Source organism: Neolamprologus multifasciatus, chromosome 13 (assembly GCF_963576455.1).
Source record: "Neolamprologus multifasciatus chromosome 13, fNeoMul1.2, whole genome shotgun sequence".
Taxonomy (NCBI): domain Eukaryota; kingdom Metazoa; phylum Chordata; class Actinopteri; order Cichliformes; family Cichlidae; genus Neolamprologus; species Neolamprologus multifasciatus.
Window position 1 is genome coordinate 7,176,346 of NC_140451.1, and position 25,692 is coordinate 7,202,037.

The following is a 25,692-nucleotide window of genomic DNA, read 5'->3' on the forward strand; positions in this document are numbered from 1 at the left end:
AACTCACATCCATATTGTTTCAACTGTTCTTTGTCAAAATCCTTTAGTGCATTCAAAAACTCTCCCTTAGCACCGACAAAATTAGTACCTTGGTCACACCTAATTTGTCTTACATGTCCACGAATAGAAATAAAACAACGTAATGCATTCCTAAAGGCATCAGTGGTAAGGTCATCCAACATTTCAATATGTATTGCCCTAGAACACATACATGTAAAAAGAAGACCATACCTTTTAAGTTCTTTTCGACCCTCTTTTACATAAAAAGGTCCAAAACAGTCAATGCCACAGTAGGAGAATGGGGGTGTTGCTTCCATTCGATCCTCTGGTAGATCGGACATCCGTTGATCTTGAGTATGTCTCCTGTACTTTCTGCAGGTTGTGCACTTGTAGATGTGAGAAGCAACTACATTGCTGCATCCTGTGATCCATAGTCCATTGGAGCGCAGCTCGTTGACAGTTATTCCTCTTCCTTGATGCTGCACCTTTTCGTGGTAGTGTTTAATAAGTAAAGACGACACATGACTTGATTTGGGAATAATGGCAGGATGTTTGATATATGGGTGCAGAGTTGCTCTTGTTAAACGTCCTCCCACCCTGAGCACTCCCTGCTCATCAACAAATGGACTTAGGCTGTACAGCTTGTGTGTCTTATCCTTCAGTTGAATGTCTTTTCCTCTAGTTAAGTCCTTGATTTCTTTGCTGAATGTGTTTTCTTGTGCAAGTTTTATTATGAACAGTTCCGCCTTTTGTCTGTCCTCAACACTTGTGTTTTCACCTTTTGTTTGGGTGAGTCCTTTAAAATCCTTCACAAATTTCTGTAGACGAGCAATAGCTTTAACCGCTCTTCTCCAGTCTGAGAATTTGGTGAGACGGTCTAGTATTGTTCTCCTTTCTTCTACTTTGGTGTTGAACACATGTACTGTTTTTAGCTCTGGATCATTGGGCTTGACTTCCGTAAACTTGCCATTTTCAACGGGTAGCTCGCTTTGCCACAAAAACTCTGGACCTTTAAACCAGTTAGAGTTGAGTAGCTGTTGGACAGTGAGCCCTCTTGATGCATGTTCTGCGGGATTACTTTCAGATGGTACATGATGCCACTGTCGTGGGTCTGTGAGTGACCGTATCCTTTGAATCCTATTTGCCACAAACACGTGAAATCTCGTTGCATCATTATTCACGTATCCCAACACTACCTTGGAATCTGTCCAGAAGTGTTCTTCAAGATCACTTATCTCCAGTTCATTTCTTAACATTGCACTTGTTCTTGCTGCAACAACTGCAGCCGTTAATTCAAGTCTAGGGACAGTAGTGACCTTGGTTGGGGCTACGCGTGCCTTTCCCAGGACTAGGGCACAATGAACATCACCCTTTGATGTTACTGTTCTCCGTAGCCTGTCACACTAGCGTCTGAAAAATGGTGTAATTCACACTGTGCAATGTCTGTGTTTGCAGGTAAGACATGTCTTTGAACTTTCACCTTTGACAGGTTTTGAAGATCTAGGAGCCAGGATTCCCACTGTGTGCTGAGATCATCTGAGAGTGGCTCGTCCCATCCAACTTTCTCTTGACATAGCTGTTGCAGGATTTGCTTTCCTCTTAGGATGAACGGTGCCACAAATCCCAGTGGGTCATACACTGATGCTATTGTGCGGAGGATTCCTCTTCTTGTCATTGGGTGCTCTTTTACAGTTATTCTGAACTGAAACTCATCAGCAGAAACGCACCACTGAACACCAAGAGCCCTTTCCATTAATGGCTCTCCAAGTGCCAAATCTAAATCTTTAATACTTTCGGCACACTCTTCTCTCGGCAATGACTTTATCACATTTTCACTGTTTGATACGAACTTGTGTAATCTTAGTTTACCTGTGCTACACAGTTCTCTTGCCTCTTTGACTAGTTTTATGGCTTCTGCTTCTGACATAACACTAACAAGTCCATCATCTACATAAAAGTTCCTTTGAATGAACCTTACAGTGTTTGGAGTGAACTTTCCCTCACCTTGCGTGGCTAGATGTTTTAACCCAAAGTTGGCACAGCCAGGAGAAGAAGCAGCGCCAAAGAGATGAACCTTCATTCGAAAGACTGAGGGTGGAACGCTTAGGTCACCATGCCCCCACCATAGGAAGCGTAAGTAGTCCTGGTCTTGAGGTGTTACATGGAACTGGTGAAACATGCGTTCCACATCGCACATTACAGCAACGGAGCCCTTCCTGAACCTACAGAGCACTCCCACCAAAGTGTTTGTGAGGTCAGGCCCTGTAAGCAGGTGCGTGTTCAGTGAGGTGTCTTGATATTGCGCAGAGCAGTCAAAGACTACACGTATCTTGCCGGGCTTCTGAGGGTGGTATACCCCATGGTGGGGGATATACCAAACAGGGGTATTACAGAGTTCTTTCTCCGGCACTTTCTCTGCGTCACCACATGCTATCATGTTCGCCATAAAATTTGCATAGTCTGTGTAGTACCTTTGGTCCCTTTTGAATCTGCGTTCGAGACTACTTAAACATTGCATTGCACCTGGCATGTTGTTGGGAAGATTTGGTCTGTCGCTTTTGAAAGGCAGTGGCATTTCATAGTGTCCATCTAGCTTTTGCTTTATTCCTTCTTGTAGCTTTGTAATAAAGCGAACATCTTCTTGCGAAATGCTTGTCTCTTCCACTGCTCTCTCTGTAAAGTCTGATTCAAGTGCTTTGATTACATCTTGATTACAGCCACCCATCTACATTGGGTGGCTGTAGCTCAGGTGGTAGAGCAGGTCATCTACTGATCGGAAGGTTGGTGGTTCGATTCCTGGCTTCTCCTAGTCTGCATGCCAAATTTCCTTGGGCAAGATACTAACCCCAAATTGCTCTCCGATGCATCCATCGGAGTATGAATGTGTGTGAATGTTAGCTATAAAAGCACTTAGAAAGATGTGCTTGTGCGAATGGGTCTGAATGGGTGAATGCACAAGTTGTGTAAAGCGCTTTGAGTGCTCAGGTGAGTAGAAAAGCGCTATATAAGAACCAGTCCATTTACATCTGGAAATGTTACTTCCTTTACTTGTGTCTTGCAGATGTAATGAACCTTATTCTTTAGTTTTGTGGGTGACTCAGTCTCTGGTATAACTTGTTTTACAATGATGCGGTGACTTACTCCAATTACATCATTACCCGTATCACATGAATCACAGTAGCTGATGATGCTCCAACCCAAATCTGTTCTCTGAGCGTACGGCTGGTTTTCTTCACCACATACGACCTCTCTGGGCATTAAGGCTTGTGTGCAGTTGTACCCTAACAGGAGTCCTATTTCACAGTCCAAAGGGGGGGCAATATGTTCAGTGAGATGCTCCAAATGTGACCATGCCCTTGCAGTGTCTGGAGTAGGAATATGTCTACGATTAGCGGGTATAAAGTCCCGTGTGTAAACAACTGGTACAGTGAATTTCTTCTTGGAAAACAGTCCTCTTATTTGCAGAGCTTCAAGTTTTGTGCATGGTACAGTGGTTTTCATGGATGACATTGTGGATAGATTGAGCTTAACTTGAGTTTTGGATGTGTCCAAGTTATTTGCTACTTCATTAAGAATAAATGAAGAATCACTCTGTGTGTCCAGCAGAGCGTAGATCAGTACTTCTTTACTGTGCTCATTTTGTGTGGATACGTAGACTGGGACTATTGCAGATGTCTGTGTGTTTTTACTTTCATGAGTCACTCTATTAGATGTGGTCTCATTGACTGTGTCTTGTGACTGTGTTACCTGATGCTGGGTTTCCTTCAGTTCACTTACTTGTTGCTCTTTAGGTGGTTCTTTCTTTGTCTCTTGTCTTTGTCTTTCTTCATGCAGGCATGTAGGATGCCGTTTTGAGCATGTGTTGCATGTCATCTTGTTGCTGCAGTTCTTGGAGAGATGGCCACTGTTTAAACAGCCAAAACATAATTTTTCACCTTGAATGAATTTGACTCTCTCAGCGACAGGTTTCTCAGTGAACTTACGACACTTGTGTAAGCTGTGTCCTGCTCTTTTACAAAACACACAAGAGACCATGCTTCTTTCAGTAGAGTTAGTTGTGAAGATTTTCACTGTATCTTGTCTCTTAGGAATGGGTATAGGTTGAGATTTTGTCTTTGGTTGGTCAAAGTCACTTTGTCTTATGGCTTGGTATGATGTAATGGGATTACATGCGATACTTGCCTCCATTGACAGGAATGTTACAAAGTAACTGAAACGTGGGAATCCTTTGTGCTCCAGCTGGTACTGTGTAGCCTTTCGGTTCCACCTGTTACTTAACCAATCTGGTAGTTTAGCAGCAAGTCTTTGATTCTCAATGCCATCGTTGAGAATGTTCAGATTCTCATTATTAGTCATTGCAGATTGACAGCTTTGTAAAAAGTCCACAAACATTCTTAGCTCTGCACTATTCTTTCCTGTCACCTTTGGCCAGGTATGTAACTTGTCTCTGAAGGCCTTAGCAATGACAAAAGGCTCTCCATAACGTTCATTGAGCATATTCCATGCTGCCTCATATGAGTCTTCAGAGCCAATCAGAAAATAGCCATCTAAGGCTTCTTTAACACAGCCACCAACATACTTCTGTAGAAAAAATATCTTTTCGGCAGCGGGAATGTTCTTTCTCTCTATTAGAGTCTGAAAGGATGCCTTCCAATGCTTGAACTTAAGTGGATCCCCACTAAATACTGAGGGCTCTGGAATAGGCAGTCTATTAGCTGACATAGCTTCTGCCAAAACCTTTACGAGCTCACCTGTGCTCTCATAAGTGACATTTAACTCTCTTCGTGGTTGTAAGGGTTGATTAGCAGTATTCTTGGACTCTGTTACCTGTAAGTTTGCAGGGTTTAGAGTGACTCTTTCTTGCTTTACTGAAACGTAGTCTTCGTCATAAACTTGTAGTTTTGCCCGTGCTGCTTTGAGTCCTTTCAGATTTTCCAATCTTTCAATTTCTCTTCTTAAGTCCTCAACTGACCTTCTCCTTGCAGCACTTTCCTCTTGTTGTCTCTTTATCACGGCCGCTTTCGCCTTTTCTCTTTGTAACTTGCGCTCAGTTTCCTCCTTTTCCTCTAGGAGACGTTGTGACATTGCAGCAGCTGCTTGCTCTGCGGATATGCGTTTGTCTTCTTCTTCAAGCGTTTGCATTCTTTCTCTGTACTTCTCTTGTTCTGTCATTATCTGAAGCACAGCCTTTGTGGCTTCATACTGTGCTGCAGCTTCTTGTCTTTTGGAGGAGGAACCATTAGAAAGAACTGTATTGGCTTTAAATGGACTATGAACTGAGACACTAACAGAGCTAGAGGATGTAAATATAGAGCCTGCATCAGGCCATACAATCTCCTCTTGAGTTTCTCCTTTAATGTGACATTTGATCTTTTGCAAAACTACTGTAGTCACTGATGTGCATTTGTCTAGCTTGGAACGCATATCATGAGGTGGTCCACCCATTGCTCTGCATTCATCATAAATATCATTAAGCTCGGCTGCTTCTCTTTGTACAACGTTCATGTGACCTTCAAGAATGTCAGGTGGATCTCCTTTTATAACAGATTTTTTTGCCACTTTGATTAATGCTTTCCATCTGTCATAAATACTGTCCAAGTGACGTTGCAGCCCTTGTAACCTTTCTTTATGGAATTCTTTTCCTTTTTCTGTGAGCATGCGAGGCCTTTCACTTCTACGTTGCTCTATTTGCACTGTTTGCTCTAAAGAGGTTTCATCCACTTGCCTTGCAGCTTGTTCTGCACTGGGAGCTTCAATTTCTGTCTCATTTGTGTCTGACATTTTGTTTTTCTTGTAATGCACTTATTTGTTGATGCAAAATCTCCTTGACTTGAAAACCTGACTTGAGTAATGAATTATGAACTTGAGTGCATTAATTCCCTTCTTGCTAACTTGTGATGCTGTTGTTGTCAGGCTTAACACAGTTCCTTATTGTTTCTCCCTCCTTGTGTCATCTTTCCAAACATAAACTTTAATGTCTGGCTTCTGGACATCCTTATGAAGAAGCAACTGTGAACTTGTGTGTCCATTAACATTTGCAGCAGCTTGGTCCTTGGTGCATTGGCACGATGTCACCACAAGGGGGCCGGGAATCATGCAGGTCCGAGTTCGACTATCACTTCTACCTCTTCTTAAAGTCAATAAAGAGTTATTTTACTGATGGCATGAAGTTGGCTTTAATGTTAGTTGTAAGGTCTTGGGGTTGTTACAGCTTCACCTTGATCACAAACTACGCCACCGTCGAACTCGCTGGCTGACCCATGCTTTGAGGCAGAAATGAGCACTTTACAGATACTTTTAAGAAACAACTTTCTCTGAATTAAATTGGCTTCTCTTGCTTCAACTTGCCATGGGCGTGCACATCAACATGGGCACCAGTGGAACCAACATGCAGTACAATAGTTCCTACATGAGAGTTTTCACAATAAATGACCTAATGGCATATAAAATATGCATAGTGCAAAACAAAATACATTAACTGAAAGTAAGGCAGTAAAATTGTCACTTGATACCTCATAGCACAATGGACAAAAACAATTTTTAAATTATTTATTTTCATAATAATTATATTAAATATTCCAAAAATTTCTGAATGGTAACTGTTGAAAATGTGCAAAATTCGCCCCTTTCTTATTCTGAATAGATCCAATTAACGTCACAGAAAACTATACAGAAACCCGAACATGTGAGGGTGAAAACAAAATGTGATCACATGATCAAACAAAACACCTTAACTGTGTTCTTACACTGTCCTTGTACACATAATGTGCCAGTGCGCCTAAAAACACATTTTAGAATACTCATTTGTTTATTCATGTAAAAGCTTTGAGTTTTAAAAAAAAAATTAAGCTCAGATTTTCAGACGCAGTGAGCCTTGTGTAAGGAAACAATTCTTGGCAAGTAATAAGAAGGTCCATACTGCGTTAAAAAAAATCGAATTGAAAATTACTTTAACGGTTCCTGATGAGGTCTGTGGATTGCCCACCACCCCAAAATATGAACTAACAGCAGATTATTAGTTAAGCTCCAGAGTTACACACTCAGCAAACCGCTGTTATGAATGAACATTTATGGACACAAAGATCATGGATCAGTCTTTTCAGGGATGTTAAGTGGTGTGTTGGAGGGCATGGTGGAGGTGGATGATCCCTGATTGAATGAAGCAGGTGTTTCCCTGTACGCTGACTCCAGAAGGTCATCTGAGGAAGCCGAGGCAGAAGAAGAGGCAGAGGCAGAGGCGGGGTCCGGGGTAAAGCCTTGGGCTCCAGTTGTCTGCATTTGTGCAGCCAAGCTTGTTTGGGGTGCCTGCGTGTTCGCCTGCTGGGCCTGAGCGAGCCTCTCCATATCTGCGGCCCGGCGGCCTCTCCTCTTGCCGAGGATCTTAACATAGTTGGCTGGGACGAGCCCTGTGGTCTCACCATCCACACTGGCCAGGAGCCAACCACGCACACGGGGCTGTAGCTCTACACACGAGGGAGAGGAAAACACTGTGATAGATGTAAACATGGTGCACGTTCACACAAAAGAAGAGCCCTCATCTGTTATTCCCAAGATAAGGAAAACAAAAATAGAAGGTTTTTGGTCAAAGCACTCAGAATCAAATGTCCTGCAGCCAGTAAAAAGCTCATCACCTTTAGGAGCGAGGTTGAGCATCTCTCCAGCTTGCACAGAAAGCTCCTCCTGAGAAGCAGCTGTAAAATCATATTCTGCTCTGGCCACCACGTGGTCGTCCTCCCCACTTGCCTAGTTAGTGTCTAAATCAAGCAAGGAAACTGAATTAAAGACATTCATAATTTTAACTTGTTTTAATTAAAAGCAAGTCCACTTGCTTTGTACTGTCAGTTGTAAAGTGACTAATGGCATACGGAGCTATGATACCCAATTTATTTGCCACAGAGTTACAGCAAGGCACATGATGTCATACAAGCAGACTCATCTTTACATGTGTAGTGCAAACAACAAAACAAAATGTATCTTTATGAATATGTGAGTGCTTGCTGTTCCATCTGCAAGCCTTACCTTTGATTTCAGAGTCAGCAGAGGAGCTCAGCTTCCAGATAAGGTAGGGTACACCCAAGACTAGAGCGAAAAACATTAAGATGGGCCAGGATTTAACTGCTTGGTCCTCCATCTCTCTGGATGATCTCGTACCAGTGGCCTCACTGGGGTTGGGCCACAGGGCTTCGACCTCAGGGTCTAGCCTCCGCCCGAGCAGCTTCTGCGCCGAGCGGTACAAGTAGTGCAATGTGTGCACCAGAGCAAACTTTGACAAAACCCGGGTGAGGTGCACGCGCAGTCGTGTGACGTGGTTGACTACTTCCAGTACGGCACGGAAACCGTTATGTAGCGCAGAAAAGGTGGCGTCCATCATCATGCTTATTGAAGCAAACGCATGGACGATGCTCTCGATGGACTCAAAGGCACCGCGGCTACTTTCTTCTGCCTGCTGCACAAACCTGCTGGGGGGGACGTCTTCAAGGTGAGGTGTGTGTCTGTATCCTCCCAGGCTGTAGCCACCACCATAGCCGTAGCTGTAAGGACTGTAGCCACCATAGATGGAGCTCCCATAGGGGCTGTAAGATTGGGAGAAGGAGCTGTAGGATGGACGGTAGGACTGCTGGACCTGAAATAACATTATGCGATCATTAGTCAGAGCACATGGTAACATGAAGCCATCACGTGATTAAAACCAGTCAGTGATGAAAATAGGATGACTTTGGGATTTTCAGCTCTCACACTGCCAGCATCAAAAGCTACTTCTGATAAGCTGCCAGTTCAGCCCAGTATGTAACAGCCATGTATGTAAAGTTTCAGCATCTTGTGTTCTAAGCTTTTAACCTGTCAGTCAAACCTGTTTTGAAGACGAATAGGTGTGCCACTTTTTTCTGTCCAGCGATACATATTAAAAACTTAACGTCTGAATTGCTCCTCCTATTTCTAAGTTCTAACAATATCTCTTCTTAAGCTCTTTATTAAGACCCGAGTAATCTAAATGGATGAATGGACACTAGAAACAATGCTCAGAGAGTAAAGTATCTCTTATTTTATGATGAGCCTCATCTATTTGAACGACGCAGTGTCTGTTTTGTAAATCATCAGCCTTTTACATCTGAGAGGAAACAGTCAGCTTGAGGCTGCAGAAAGAGTCATCCCTACAGCTGCAACCCCTAATACCAGTATACCTGGGACTTCTGATCCTCTCAGAAGTACTACCTGATGCAGCTACTTTGGGTACTATGATCACCAAGCATTTAAAAAATCTATTAGAGGATAATAAAGTGTTTTCACCAACTTGGCCAAAAAGAAAAACATATTTTAGCATATAAATTAGCACTCTCTTCTAAACAAGTCCTTCAGCATGCTGATGTTAAAAAATACAATAAAAGGCATCTATCAAATTGCTAAAAGTACTAATTACACTGTATTTTAATTGTTTCTAATACTTTAATTCTAGCAGTGTTTTTGTTTACGTTCATAAAAGACAAAATATGTAAAACAATTAATAATGAACCAGTCTGTTCAATGAAAACACTTTACGAAAGAGAAAAAATATCCAGCTTTAACTATAACATGCGTCAGCTCAGTAGTTGAGATCACAGCTCACTGCGAGGAAAGTCTTTATGCTGGTACACAAATGAGCCTCGAAACTGCAACTAAACTGTCACTGCGAGGCAGAGCTGTGGTGGTAATAAGGACGATGTCAAGCACAATGAAACCTATGCACGAGCATTTTCCTGACAGGAACAGATCCATTATTACTATTATTATAAGATTATTTCATGTATCACAGATTATCATCACATATTATTGTTACTTCCTACATCCACCTATGAAAGTACTAAAGAAGAAGCTGAAGGCTCCAAGATAAGCTCTTTGTCTACAGAAAGGATGTAGCCCTGAATTTATGAGACAGGTAAAGATACCAAAATACAAAAAAAGATTTTTAAAAAAAGCTACATGAAAATGTAAATGTAACACATGTATAAAATATATAGAATTTAAAAAAACATAAGAATACATTAAAAAAAGTTAATAAACATAAAGATCTATAAAAAAAATGTACAAAAAACCAAATATGTACTGAACTCCTGCTTTAAACATGTTTCCCAATGAAGGTAAATCAGATGTTGTCCTGACTGTGTGACTAAATTTTGTGCTGAAAGCATCAAAATCAGATTTTACTTCATACACCTTTTTCAGGGTGACATTCAAGCAAGTTGTAAACACTATCAATCTCCATCTTCAAGCTTTTCCAGCACATTACCAAAAAAGGATGCATATTTCACTTCGCATCACCTCAGTAAGATCATGATCAAAGGCCAAATTAATAAGTCTTCTCATCAGATATTTATGCTTCTTTCTTACGTGACACAAAAGAATAGGAGACAGATGTTTGCTTGTCTTTTCTCATTCATTCAAAACTAACTGTAAGATGCTTAACTACATTGCAGTCTGTGTTATTGCTGAAGTCCTAAATTAATCACCTTTAAAGTGTTTGCTAATAACATCATGTACAGTAAGACAGGCACAGAGAACAGCACTGACTGGGAGAGACTTTGAACAGATGACATACTCGGTTTAATTCAACATATAAGACTTGAAGAATGCACAAGCATCTTTCAAAAACCTATTTAATCAATCATCTGTGATATTTTTATATACAATTATAATGTATTGTTCATCTCACTTAAATAAACAGGCAGCCTTAAGGTATGAAATATTCATTTGTCTACTGTCTCAGTGGCTGATAGTGTCCCACAGGCCTTAATGTGAGTTTGAAGCAATTATGTTTAAGTTGTTTAATGATAAACAGATTTTGAATGAAAGCGAGGGAACTTCGGTAGCACAAAAAAGTGCATATTCTTTGTGTCCATATGGATCAGCCATATTACCATTATTTCCCCCTAAGGTTGCCAAAATCACCAAGTTAAAACTTGAAAAAAAAAAACTGCAGCAATACACAAAAATATAATCAATATTCTATTTATTCGGTGACTACGCCGCTTTTAGCCTTCAATCAGAAAGCCTTAAGTTGGCTAGTTTAGCATCGGGCTAACGTTTAAAGCTTTCACTTTGGGGAAGTAACTCGCAATACTGCTACTGCCGTGTAATCTTGGTTAAATTCACAGCATATTCCATAAATTACCCTGCAATAACTAACTGTTATAATAGCGGCACCGTATTGCATCACACTGAGTACATTTCAATCATTTCCCACGAGTTTGCTAGCTAGCAAAATAATAAAAACAATTTTAAAAATTAGCATGTGTAACGTACACATTCCAGAAAATTATTTACTAGGACTTACGCAAACTCCCCCATTGTGAAAACGTACAAATCCTTCTTGCAGACTCCTTTTATTTTTCGTGTTCCAGCAAACACTCATTATAACGGCAACCTCCGGACACGTTAGTGCGCTCACCCCCGACTGTTCGGGGAGGGAGGGGGTCACACATTGAAGAGACAACGTGCAGAGCTACAAGGCAGCCCAGGCAGAGAAATGTTGGTTTTAGACTTCTGTATCTGATAACAAAACTATTCAAAATCAGATAGTTATTTATGGTGAATGAAATACGGTTACAGTTTCACGAAGTTTTAAGCACCAAATCCGAAATCCACGCACTACAATATTAAAATCCAAGATTCTTTATTACTTTATACAGAAAAGCTGGATATGGTACGCAGAAAAAAACGACAAAAAAAAACACCAAAAAATAACCCAAATACAAATAAACGAACAAAAAGTTTTGTAACTGTCAGTTTCCTTTTAAAATTCAACAAAATTGAACGACGTTACACAAACAACTACGTGTGCGCATGCGCAACGCTTTGATTCCTTGTGACGCGGTAACTTTGCTTTGATCCTTTCTGACGTGGCAACTTTGCTTTGATCCCAAAACCCTTAAGTAGGAGCGCTCACCTATTACACTTTATGGCTTAACGGACATTGACCTGACAGCAACGAAAACCCTTTCGAGAAGTTTTGAGAGCATTTTATGACAGAAACCAAAACAAGTTCAGTTTTGTTTCTCACCAATTCACAAAACAAGCAGACACGTTACACTATGTCAGCCAACACATCCTTTGGCTCAGATGAGCTTGAAATAAGTTGTGGATACCAAAAATTCAACTGCAGTTTCCAAAACTCAGTTGAATTTCCACAAAAAGGATACGTCAACACCTCAGCAAACCCATCTTCCTCCGAAATATCATCTTCCTCTGAAGATGATTCTGAAATATCATCTTCCTCTGAAGATGATCTTGAAATACCTGAAGGGACCATTTTGGGAGATCACCACGTGGTAGAGGCTTTCCTTGGGGAAGGAGGCTTTGGTGTTGTGACCAAATGTCGCAATACAAAAAACAACCAAACTGTGGCTATTAAAGTCAACAAGAGAGACCCTAAAAATCTGCAACAGGCAAAACTGGAAATTTTCATCCTGGAGCAGCTGCGACGCTTGGATCCAGACAGGTGCAACATTGTTGAATGGAACGGCTATTTCCTCGATGGGGAGCGTATTTGCTTAAATTTTGAACTCCTCGACCAAAGCCTGTGGGACTACATAAGGGACCGGAATTACCGGGGTCTCCCAATAAGAGAACTCAGTCCAATTTTGCATCAGCTCGCAAATGCTCTGTTCCACCTGGGTTCTGTGGGAATAGTACATAGTGACCTCAAATCTGGAAACATAATGATTGTGAATCGCCATGAGTCTCCAGTCAAAGTCAAGCTTATAGACTTTGGCCTCGCACGTCCCGCTTCTGCACTGATTCCTGGTGACTGTGTGGGGACGGTTGGTTATTGTGCACCCGAGGTTATGCTTGGCATTCCATGTGATGAAGCAATTGACATGTGGGCTCTGGGGCTGGTAGCTGTGGAGCTTGCTACAGGGGTGCCTCTCTATCCTGGGGAAGACGATTATGATGTTTTGAGATTCATAACTGAAACCCAGGGTCAGCTACCAGATCATCTTCTAGAGTCTGGCGTGTACACTGATCTCTATTTCATCAAAGATAACTACAACGAACAGCGCTGGACATTTAAGACCAAAGAACTATTTCAATACGAGACAGATTATCAATCCAAGGAAACTCGATATATAAAACTTAAGTGTCTCGATGACCTCGAAAAACTAATGAAGGTTAGGCGAGGACCTGAAAATGGCCAACAATTACTTGTCAGGCTAATCAAACAGATGTTGGCCTTGGAAGCAAATCAGCGCATAACACCTTCGGAGGTTCTGAAGCATCCCTTTTTCAACACTGGCCTCTCAGGGAGAGCCCCCTGCACTGACATGAATAGCACAGGGGGAGAAAACCTTGTGCTCTCTCAGCAGCCTTCAAGCTGGGAAAGTCATGGATCGCAAAAATTCAACTGCAGTTTCCAAAACTCAGTTGAATTTCCACAAAAAGGACACGTCAACACCTCAGCAAACCCATCTTCCTCCGAAATATCATCTTCCTCTGACGATGATTTTGAAATATCGTCTTCCTCTGAAGATGATCTTGAAATAATTGAAGGAACCATTTTGGGAGATCACCACGTGGTAGAGGCTTTCCTTGGGGAAGGAGGCTTTGGTGTTGTGACCAAATGTCGCAATACAAAAAACAACCAAACTGTGGCTATTAAAGTCAACAAGAGAGACCCTGAAAATCTGCAACAGGCAAAACTGGAAATCTTCATCCTGGAGCAGCTGCGACGCTTAGATCCAGACAGGTGCAACATTGTTGAATGGAACGGCTATTTCCTCGATGGGGAGCGTATTTGCTTAAATTTTGAACTCCTCGACCAAAGCCTGTGGGACTACATAGGGGACCAGGGTCTCCCAATAAGAGAACTCAGTCCAATTTTGCATCAGCTCGCAAATGCTCTGTTCCACCTGGGTTCTGTGGGAATAGTGCATAGTGACCTCAAATCTGAAAACATAATGGTTGTGAATCGCCACGAGTCTCCCGTCAAAGTCAAACTTATAGACTTTGGCCTCGCACGTCCTGCTTCTGCACTGATTCCTGGTGACTGTGTGGGGACGGTTGGTTATTGTGCACCCGAGGTTATGCTTGGCATTCCATGTGATGAAGCAATTGACATGTGGGCTCTGGGGCTGGTAGCTGTGGAGCTTGCTACAGGGGTGCCTCTCTATCCTGGGGAAGACGATTATGATGTTTTGAGATTCATAACTGAAACCCAGGGTCAGCTACCAGATCATCTTCTAGAGTCTGGCGAGTACACTGATCTCTATTTCATCAAAGATAACTACAACGAACAGCGCTGGACATTTAAGTCCAAAGAACTATTTCAATACGAGACAGATTATCAATCCAAGGAAACTCGATATATAAAACTCAAGTGTCTCGATGACCTCGAAAAACTAATGAAGGTTAGGCGAGGACCTGAAAATGGCCAACAATTACTTGTCAGGCTAATCAAACAGATGTTGGCCTTGGAAGCAAATCAGCGCATAACACCTTCGGAGGTTCTGAAGCATCCCTTTTTCAACACTGGCCTCTCAGGGAGAGCCCCCTGCACTGACATGAATAGCACAGGGGGAGAAAACCTTGTGCTCTCTCAGCAGCCTTCAAGCTGGGAAAGTCATGGATCGCAAAAATTCAACTGCAGTTTCCAAAACTCAGTTGAATTTCCACAAAAAGGATACGTCAACACCTCAGCAAACCCATCTTCCTCCGAAATATCATCTTCCTCTGACGATGATTCTGAAATATCGTCTTCCTCTGAAGATGATCTTGAAATAATTGAAGGGACCATTTTGGGAGATCACCACGTGGTAGAGGCTTTCCTTGGGGAAGGAGGCTTTGGTGTTGTGACCAAATGTCGCGATACAAAAAACAACCAAACTGTGGCTATTAAAGTCAACAAGAGAGACGCTGAAAATCTGCAACAGGCAAAACTGGAAATTTTCATCCTGGAGCAGCTGCGACGCTTGGATCCAGACAGGTGCAACATTGTTGAATGGAACGGCTATTTCCTCGATGGGGAGCGTATTTGCTTAAATTTTGAACTCCTCGACCAAAGCCTGTGGGACTACATAGGGGACCAGGGTCTCCCAATAAGAGAACTCAGTCCAATTTTGCATCAGCTCGCAAATGCTCTGTTCCACCTGGGTTCTGTGGGAATAGTGCATAGTGACCTCAAATCTGGAAACATAATGGTTGTGAATCGCCATGAGTCTCCCATCAAAGTCAAACTTATAGACTTTGGCCTCGCACGTCCTGCTTCTGCACTGATTCCTGGTCACTGTGTGGGGACGGTTGGTTATTGTGCACCCGAGGTTATGCTTGGCATTCCATGTGATGAAGCAATTGACATGTGGGCTCTGGGGCTGGTAGCTGTGGAGCTTGCTACAGGGGTGCCTCTCTATCCTGGGGAAGACGATTATGATGTTTTGAGATTCATAACTGAAACCCAGGGTCAGCTACCAGATCATCTTCTAGAGTCTGGCGAGTACACTGATCTCTATTTCATCAAAGATAACTACAACGAACAGCGCTGGACATTTAAGACCAAAGAACTATTTCAATACGAGACAGATTATCAATCCAAGGAAACTCGATATATAAAACTTAAGTGTCTCGATGACCTCGAAAAACTAATGAAGGTTAGGCGAGGACCTGAAAATGGCCAACAATTACTTGTCAGGCTAATCAAACAAATGTTGGCCTTGGAAGCAAATCAGCGCATAACACCTTCGGAGGTTCTGAAGCATCCCTTTTTCAACACTGGCCTCTCAGGGAGACCATCCTGCACTGACATGAATAGCACAGGGTTATAAAAACCTTGTGCTTTCTCAGCAATCATCTGATTGTCTGGGTGTCCAAAACTCTAGGGAAGCTAGCAATTCTTGTGAACAAAAGCCCAAAGTAATAACAACAACAAAAACAACCAATGAATATGGTCTTAAACTTGGGCACAATTGGGCTTAAAATCAATTCACTAATCACTCAATATTCAAAGCGGAGCAGCAGTCAACTTACCATCACATCAGTCCTTCAATCAGACCTACAACAACTGTCTTCCTACTCTCACCCCAACCGGTCGCAGCAGATGGCCGCCCCTCCCTGAGCCTGGTTCTGCTGGAGGTTTCTTCCTTTTAAAAGGGAGTTTTTCCTCCCCACTGTCGCCAAAGTGCTTGTTCATAGGGGGTCATATGATTGTTGGGTTCTCTGTATGTATTATTGTAGGGTCTACCATACAATAATACATACAGCCTTGAAGTGACTGATGGTGTTATTTGCTGCTATATGAATTCAATAAAATTGAATTAAATTGAATTCAAGATGAATTTGGAACTAATTGGAAATAAACTGGATATTAATTAATTAATTTGAGCATCAAATAATTGTTGTTTGTACTTCTTTATAAATATAGTGCTACTCTTCTACTGTTTAAATTGCTACTGTTTAAAACTGACTCGTTTATTCATTCACTCGAGCATAAAAACACACACACACACACACACACACACACACACACACACACACACACACACACACACACTGTACAGTACCAGTCAGTGCTTACATACTAGGTCTTTGCCCTACTTTTTCATGCTCACTGGTACAAATGCCTGTTACTAGAGCTAAATGCTCTCAATGTACTCTCACAGTTATTGAACTGTACAAATGCATACAAAATAACGCTCACGTAAACATAACTGTGCACTAGTTTGCCCTTATTGCTGCAGTTTGTTTCAAATCACTTTGAAAAAAGCTCAGCTTCTGTCAGTCTCTCTTTCTCTCTCACACACACACACACACACACACACACACACACACACACACACACACACACACGAGCCCAAATGGACACAAACGTGTTTCCTAGCAGCCACTTAAGCACACTGAGAGCTGTTAATTACGTCAACAACATCTGTCTCTGCAACAGTGACTTTAATGTAATGCGTGGCTTTATCTCTCTCTCTCTCACACACACACACACACACACACACACACACACACACACACACACACACACACACAAACAGACTTTTTAAGCAGTTTCATGGCTGCCCTTCAGCCGTGTGAAATAGAGAATGAGATCCTGCTGATGCAAAAAACAAGAATAAATTCTCCACCCTGCTTCTTAGAGAGTTCCTCTTCATCCCCAACCTCGTCTTCAGTGACCTCTGACCCTGTGGTGTACTCCTCATCCTCTGACAGAAGAGACTGCTGTCTCTGAAAGGGCAAAGGTCAAGGCTTTTAGACACACACTTCTTTCTCGTCTAAAGCAACATTTGTAGGTTCCTCATTTGTAATTTTGAATCATTTTAAAAAAGTAAGCAGATATCATGAAAAAAGAGTGTCCTACCAGCTGAAGACTCCAGTTTTTCAAAAGGGAAAACTGGTTAAAGACACAAAGTAGACACAGTAAGATCAGGATTTCTTCTGCAGGGTAAATTTGGGTGTTTGTCAATTTTACCCACCGATGAGAGAGATGTCAAACAAACTCTGCTGCAACAAGAATGAGACTGCTTGCACAGCGTTTAATTAACATGCACCACGTCACAGGTGCACGCAAATGAGACGAAAACTGTCTTTAGCCTGTAACCACAAAACTGTGGGGGCCAACATTGGAAACCTGATGTCTTTGGACTGTGGAAGGAAGCCAGCATAAAACAGGCAAATATATAAAGACCAAAAGTGGTCAAATTATATAAATAGCCTTCATAATTTCACATTTACTCAGCACTTTCTAGTAGTATGTAACAACACAATAAATTATGGTATTATTATACTTATGTTTGCCTATTACGCTCATTTCCTGTGGTTCGTTTTTATTCTTTAATTTCACGGTGAAGCCCCCGAGTTTATCCACTGTCTGAAAGATTATTGGTTGCCTCTTGCAAACAGAAGGTTTGAACAGCAGGTGGGTGGGGCTTCTGTGCTCACAGCCAGAACTGTGTGCCTGAGATGACCAAACTTAGTATATCCTCCCTCACTGACATCATGCAGAGCCAAAAGTGTAGGAAACTGTGTGAAACAGCATATTTCGAGCTGTCTGAAGCCTGAGCTTGTGGTTCCCAGGGTTTAAATGCACACATACAGCTCTTGCTCCCCATGTACAATGAACTGTGTACTGTCCACTGTGAAGTTTGAAAGACATGAGTAAAGCTATCGATAAAACCAGTTCCTCCTGATTAAACTTATTGAAGTTTTTATCTGTGGGTGAAAGTAACTGACCTGTAACTTTGCTGCTGCTGCTCTGGCCACTTCCTCTCTCCACTATGTCCCGAGTGTCCAACAGTGTGGAGAGGAGGTCTGACGGGGAGCTGCTTCCTTCTATCAGGGCATTGCATTGGTTATCCACATGAGGAAACCCCCCCATGCTCTTCAGCTCCTCAAACCGACGGGCACACTGCAACACAATTGCATCAGAGCCACAGAATTATTTCTCATTAAAAATTCAGGCCTCTTGTTACTAAAGCATGGAACGAACTATGGGCGGGATGGGATGGATGGAGAGGCAGGATGGATGAAGGGGTTCTAGTTACCCAGTGATCCAGTTACCTCCTTAGGAGTAAAGCCTGGTACTAGCTTGGCCACATTGTCCCAGTTTATGGGCTGGGGCACACCCCACAGGGAGCCCAGCACCATGTCCAAAACCAGGACGTTGTTGTCGTAGGGAAAGTTGTTGTTATCCGAACAGAAGCGACTCATCTCTACACACACAGAGGGCAGGAAACAACAGGCAGCAAGTCAACAATAAATTCCTTCATCTGTTTGATCATCATAGCCAAATTAGAGCTGAAATCACTGTGCAGTTAGCACCCATTTTAATTGCCTTTAAGCATTCTGCGCATAGTCAGCATATAGATTAATACAAGAGTGGCATGATTGGCATTTTTTTGTAGCAGTATTCAGACGTGTTATTGCAGTTGGATAAAAGCTGTGTTTAAGTCTACTAGTCCTTACACTAATTGCTCTGTACCGTCTGTCTAAGGGCAACAGGTCAAACAGGGAGTAACCAGGATGTGAGTTATCTTTTATGATGTTTTGGGCCTTTTTAAGACAGCGGGTGTTGTGTAGATCTTCCAAAACTGAAACTTTCAGGTTTTGGACTATTTGTGAGGTAAGTAGAGTGGGCCAATAGCGTCTGAGCGACCGTTTTATAGCCCAGATAATAAATTGCTGGATAAAAGGAATGGACCAGTTGTGAAACTGTGCACCACTGCATAAAATAATAAATTTGGCCAACTACTGAGACAAATGTTGTTTGTTTCTTTAGTATGGTTTGGTTGTTATGCCTCAGAAACACATTTTCATTGAGGAAAAAAAATGAAGTTTATTGTAAAAGACTTTGCTTGGCGGCTGAACTTGCCATTCACTACTATTCAAAGTTCCTGTGTTTTGTTTTTCTGTTATTAAATGCATCACAGGTTAGAGCATACTGGTGACTATGTATGAGCTGAAAGAGGAGACTGATCATTCATGTACTGTACATGATACGGGTAGATGCTGTACGTTTATGGGATGCAGTAGAGGCAGAGATTAGGGTAGGCCGAGTGCCTCTGCCCTCCTGCTGAATCAACATCAGATGCTTTCAGGTCACATTAAAATCCTCAGATTTCCTAGGACACACATCCAACAACAGAAATGACACTTACTGTTCTGGTCTGTGAGATAATCCTCACCGTCGTCTCGTACAATCTAATAAGCGGGTAAATGTTTCATCTCATTGTGCGTGTGGATGATGCTGATGCTGCGGTGTTCTCCTACCGGCTAATGCTAGCTAGGTTTGCGGGACGGGACAGATCTGCTGCCTTCAGGTACTCCCCGTAAATATCAAACGACAGTCACTAGTGATGTGGTCCGTCCTATTGCGTCATATACCTTCTGGTGGGATTTACACCGACGTATTTATCTCTCTCTCTCTCTCTCTCAACGCGTTTGAGCACGGTGGCTATGCGATGACATTTAAATCAAAGGCGAAAGTGAACTAGAACATCAAAAATGTGCCCTCAGGCTCAACTCTGCCTCAGTAATTCCGATAGCCATGGAAGGTAGCATTAGCTTCTAGCTAGCATACAGTTAGCTGAGCAAGTGGCTATTTAAATTGACGTATGTATGTCATTAAGCCGACAACACAGAAAATGCTATCGGCAGGTTACACTATCAAAATACTACATAAAAATCTACCCCCAGAACACTTTCGATTAACAAAATGCGTTTAGTCGGTCTGTATCTGCAACGGTGACTCGTCACTGTTGGCGCAGTGCAGCAGGCGTCCTGTTGCTTGGAGACAGTGGTCGCAAATCAAGTGCTTCTGCCATAAAGTCAGACTTTAAAACAAATTCAATGAAATTATATTATACTAATATGTCATTTAAATGAGCATAAACTAAAACTAAACAGTTAGGTCCAAGTTTTGAAATTGAAAATCTTGACAAAATTTCTAACATTGTCACTTGATACCTCATAGCACAATGGACAAAAACGATTTTTAAATTATTTATTTTCATAATAATTATATTAAATATTCCAAAAATTTCTGAATGGTAACTGTTGAAAATGTGCAAAATTCGCCCCTTTCTTATTCTGAATAGATCCAATTAACGTCACAGAAAACTATACAGAAACCCGAACATGTGAGGGTGAAAACAAAATGTGATCACATGATCAAACAAAACACCTTAACTGTGTTCTTACACTGTCCTTGTACACATAATGTGCCAGTGCGCCTAAAAACACATTTTAGAATACTCATTTGTTTATTCATGTAAAAGCTTTGAGTTTAAAAAAAAAATTAAGCTCAGATTTTCAGACGCAGTGAGCCTTGTGTAAGGAAACAATTCTTGGCAAGTAATAAGAAGGTCCATACTGCGTTAAAAAAAATCGAATTGAAAATTACTTTAACGGTTCCTGATGAGGTCTGTGGATTGCCCACCACCCCAAAATATGAACTAACAGCAGATTATTAGTTAAGCTCCAGAGTTACACACTCAGCAAACCGCTGTTATGAATGAACATTTATGGACACAAAGATCATGGATCAGTCTTTTCAGGGATGTTAAGTGGTGTGTTGGAGGGCATGGTGGAGGTGGATGATCCCTGATTGAATGAAGCAGGTGTTTCCCTGTACGCTGACTCCAGAAGGTCATCTGAGGAAGCCGAGGCAGAGGCAGAGGCAGAGGCAGAGGCGGGGTCCGGGGTAAAGCCTTGGGCTCCAGTTGTCTGCATTTGTGCAGCCAAGCTTGTTTGGGGTGCCTGCGTGTTCGCCTGCTGGGCCTGAGCGAGCCTCTCCATATCTGCGGCCCGGCGGCCTCTCCTCTTGCCGAGGATCTTAACATAGTTGGCTGGGACGAGCCCTGTGGTCTCACCATCCACACTGGCCAGGAGCCAACCACGCACACGGGGCTGAAGCTCTACACACGAGGGAGAGGAAAACACTGTGATAGATGTAAACATGGTGCACGTTCACACAAAAGAAGAGCCCTCATCTGTTATTCCCAAGATAAGGAAAACAAAAATAGAAGATTTTTGGTCAAAGCACTCAGAATCAAATGTCCTGCAGCCAGTAAAAAGCTCATCACCTTTAGGAGCGAGGTTGAGCATCTCTCCAGCTTGCACAGAAAGCTCCTCCTGAGAAGCAGCTGTAAAATCATATTCTGCTCTGGCCACCACGTGGTCGTCCTCCCCACTTGCCCAGTTAGTGTCTAAATCAAGCAAGGAAACTGAATTAAAGACATTCATAATTTTAACTTGTTTTAATTAAAAGCAAGTCCACTTGCTTTGTACTGTCAGTTGTAAAGTGACTAATGGCATACGGAGCTATGATACCCAATTTATTTGCCACAGAGTTACAGCAAGGCACATGATGTCATACAAGCAGACTCATCTTTACATGTGTAGTGCAAACAACAAAACAAAATGTATCTTTATGAATATGTGAGTGCTTGCTGTTCCATCTGCAAGCCTTACCTTTGATTTCAGAGTCAGCAGAGGAGCTCAGCTTCCAGATAAGGTAGGGTACACCCAAGACTAGAGCGAAAAACATTAAGATGGGCCAGGATTTAACTGCTTGGTCCTCCATCTCTCTGGATGATCTCGTACCAGTGGCCTCACTGGGGTTGGGCCACAGGGCTTCGACCTCAGGGTCTAGCCTCCGCCCGAGCAGCTTCTGCACCAAGCGGTACAAGTAGTGCAATGTGCGCACCAGAGCAAACTTTGACAAAACCCGGGTGAGGTGCACACGCAGTCGTGTGACGTGGTTGACTACTTCCAGTACGGCACGGAAACCGTTATGTAGCGCAGAAAAGGTGGCGTCCATCATCATGCTTATTGAAGCAAACGCATGGACGATGCTCTCGATGGACTCAAAGGCACCGCGGCTACTTTCTTCTGCCTGCTGCACAAACCTGCTGGGGGGGACGTCTTCAAGGTGAGGTGCGTGTCTGTATCCTCCCAGGCTGTAGCCACCACCATAGCTGCCACCATAGCCGTAGCTGTAAGGACTGTAGCCACCATAGATGGAGCTCCCATAGGGGCTGTAAGATTGGGAGAAGGAGCTGTAGGATGGACGGTAGGACTGCTGGACCTGACGAGGGGGAACCGGGGGCGCCATCCTGGGCAGGACAGAAGGGCCAGCAGAGATGGAGGAGCCTCTAGCTAGTCCCAAATCTGTAGATCTGTTTGGTGACAACATAAAGATAGAATATCAGTAAAATCCACCCATAATTCATTGCAACATTAATTGAGCAAAGCATTAGTTCAGAAACATCATGGAGTCAAGCTAAACCACAGTCCACAAACTGCTCAACAGCTCAAATATGTAAATATGTAAGAAAAATTGTCTATGTTTCTGTTCTGTGTCCTGTTTGTTTGTATATGTGTCTTTCTGGCTGCTGTTACAACCAAATTTCCCCTTGTGGGACAATTAAAGGATTATTCTATTCTATAGAGTGCGTCTCTTCCACAGCATGTCTTTTGTCCTTTCTCCCTCCCCTCAACCCCAACCAGTCCTCAGAGGCTGCCCCTCCCTATACCTGGTTCTGCTGGAAGTTTCTTCCAGTTAAAATGGTGTTTTTCCTTCCCACAGTCACCAAGTGCTCGCTCAAAAGGGCTTGTTTTGATCATTTAGTTTTCTCTGTATTACAATAGGGTCTCCACCTTGCAGTATAAAGTGTCTTGAGGTGACTGTTGTTGTGATTAACGCTACATACATAAACTGAAATTGAATTGAGTCAACTCTTCCTCCTGCCTCATCTCCAGCTCTGCTACTCTTCATCTGTGCAGACTGTGGAAAATACACAGTAAATTCACCGTGCTGCTCACCATCAACCAGCAGCTACCGGCAACTTTTAGCATGGGATGTTTTCTCATGTGAGCTGACATTATGAACCAGTCAACACACCTTAAATATCCATAAATATCATTATCACAGCTCTGATTGTTCAGCTTCTCCAATCTGATGACCATATTCTCTTAACCTTAAAAGGATATGTTGATATGTCCAAAAAAGATAAAGATGTGTGCAGATTTAATTCCATTTCCCCCCTTAAAGTGGAAAAAAGTGGAAAAAAGTGTCGGGGGGGGGGGGGGGGGGGGGGACTGATTGAGCTGTGATTGTGGAATTTGCCTCACACAGGTGCGTTCACTATTGCTTGCTTGAGAATACTGCTGTATATATACAAATGCCAGCCGACTGCATAAACAAACTGTTGTACATATATTTTTATAATTATCCGAATATAATAATAAGACAATTTAAAAAAATGTGACTTGCAGCAGCAAGCGGAGGAGTTTAATCTTCTCTGGGTCTTGTTTACGAGTTTGGGGACAGGTGAGCAGAGGACTGACAAATGGAAAAAAACAAAAAAACAAGAGCTTTCTCTAAGGGTGGCTGGCCTCTCCCTTAAAGACAGGGTGAGGAGTTCAGTTACTCGAAAGGGGCTCAGAGTAGAACTGCTATTCCTTCACACTGAAGAGAGGCAGATGAGACGATTTAGGTATCTGGCAAGGACGCCTCCTAGGTGAGGCGATCCAAGCATGTACAACCAGGAGGCCCCGGGACAGACCCAAGACGCTCTGCAGAGGATATATCTCTATATATGCATTTTCTGCAGGAAATTATCGGGCGAAGGAACTGAGTTTGTTGGCAAACAGCAACAGGAAGACAGCAGCTACATTTTCTTCTGAATTGACTGTTAACAACTACAGAACAAACAAAAATGCAATTCAAATATTTCTGGGGCTTTTATTAATTTCACTTATTAACCAGAATTGCAACAAAACAAACAAACAAAAACGCTCAATTAACAGAAGAGAGAGAGAAATCTAGCGAGACACACTGACTAGGACACGGCCTCAGAGGACCAAACTAGCAGTTAGCCACTTGTACGGCTGTGCAGATAAATAATTAGTTGCCGTTTTTGTTTTTGGGGCATCTTTAATGGCAACCAATTACTCTTACAAGCGCAAACACGACTCACCGTTTTGCAATAATTTTCACCATCGTGTCAATTATTAAAACAAAATGTCAACTGTCGTCTAACAACTCCTGCACGAAGTGACAGCGACAACTTTAGCATTTCAACTGCGAGCAGCTGCAGTTGTAAACACGAGCGACTTCTCGCGACTGCGGCCCCTCCGAAATTCGCTCACCTGTAATTTAAAGATGCACCAACTGAGCCAGGAATCCGCCTTTCCCATGGCCGTGTCGGGGGCTGTGAATCCATAGCAAAATATATGTTCACAGTACACAAATAATATAGAGCCCTCGCAGAATCACCTTCACTACTGCCTACCCGTATTTCCACTTCTCCTTTGGGTTTTTTATCGTTGTTTAAAAACATAGAATAGACGCTTTACCGCCACCATCTGGCGTGGAGTTACACTGCAGTAACTGAGCTCTCACTGTCAAAAAAGTAGCCCAAAACTGGTGTTTGCCCCTCGTTCCACTCCACTCCACTCCACTCCACTGTTCCCCAGAGGAACTTTTTGACAGTGATAGCTCAGTTACTGCAGTGTGAAGTACTCTGTGGACCTGTAGTGTAATGTTGACGAAATGCATAATTTAAGTAAATTTTCTATCTATTAAGCCAAAATATGACCTTATGCGGTTAATTTTGTGAGTTCTCTGACATCTGTGAGGTTAGACTTAACTTTTATTTTCTGAAATAAAATAAACAGGAAAAATCTGTTTAAGGAAAAGTCTTAGTCTTGTCCAAGTCTACATGTTAATGCTGAGGTCTTTCTTGTTTCTTCATGCACATTTCTAATTCAATGAAATCATTTTTGGTATTTGAAAGTCTTTTTACATTTTATTCAGAGCTATTTTCTCTGTTTCTTTCTCTGTGTTTGCTACCTTTCCTTTCATTTCTGCCTCAAAATGCTCCTGGACTCTGTCACTTTTTTTTGACAAATCATTGTCCTTTGTGGCTTCATTTTAAATCTGGAATCATGAATTATTTCATCTTATTTTAATTTAAATCCAAATGCCATCCATATGATTAAAAACTCTTTGTCCTTAATGTCTACAGTGTTGCCTTCTGGTAGTACATCCCCCTCCTGACTCCTTTCCCTCTCTTTGTTACCATCCAACTACACTTCTTCCAACTACAGATCCCACACTTGATGGTGACTTGTGGTATTGGCTCGAAGTTGGCCTCTAGTGATCAACAAACTCCTGATGAAGGCTCTCAGGGTCCTGTTGATCTTGTTAATCTTTCTTGGATGTCT

General features: G+C 42.3%; 2 protein-coding genes and 1 pseudogene across 3 annotated transcripts; 1 reads left to right on the forward strand and 2 right to left on the reverse strand.

The window, feature by feature from the left end:
* Positions 1-4,946: 4,946 nt before the first annotated feature.
* On the reverse strand, positions 4,947-17,183 carry LOC146504951 (peroxisomal membrane protein PEX13-like; annotated as a pseudogene). The gene is made up of 4 exons (XR_014877464.1): positions 17,091-17,183; positions 8,020-8,623; positions 7,632-7,754; positions 4,947-7,463 (listed from the first exon to the last, which is right to left on the reverse strand). The product of XR_014877464.1 is annotated as a peroxisomal membrane protein PEX13-like (transcript).
* LOC146504952 (uncharacterized) lies at positions 11,292-16,508 on the forward strand. The gene has a single exon (XM_085182004.1). The coding sequence runs from the start codon at positions 11,997-11,999 to the stop codon at positions 15,786-15,788; it is 3,792 nt and encodes a 1,263-aa protein (XP_085038130.1). The 5' UTR covers positions 11,292-11,996; the 3' UTR covers positions 15,789-16,508.
* A 3,267-nt stretch (positions 17,184-20,450) lies between the features above and the next one.
* LOC146504953 (peroxisomal membrane protein PEX13-like) lies at positions 20,451-24,794 on the reverse strand. The gene is made up of 4 exons (XM_085182005.1): positions 24,616-24,794; positions 21,934-22,640; positions 21,546-21,668; positions 20,451-21,377 (listed from the first exon to the last, which is right to left on the reverse strand). Exons 1-4 carry the CDS (start codon positions 24,687-24,689, stop codon positions 20,998-21,000), a joined length of 1,284 nt encoding a protein of 427 aa, XP_085038131.1. The 5' UTR covers positions 24,690-24,794; the 3' UTR covers positions 20,451-20,997.
* Positions 24,795-25,692: the final 898 nt, after the last annotated feature.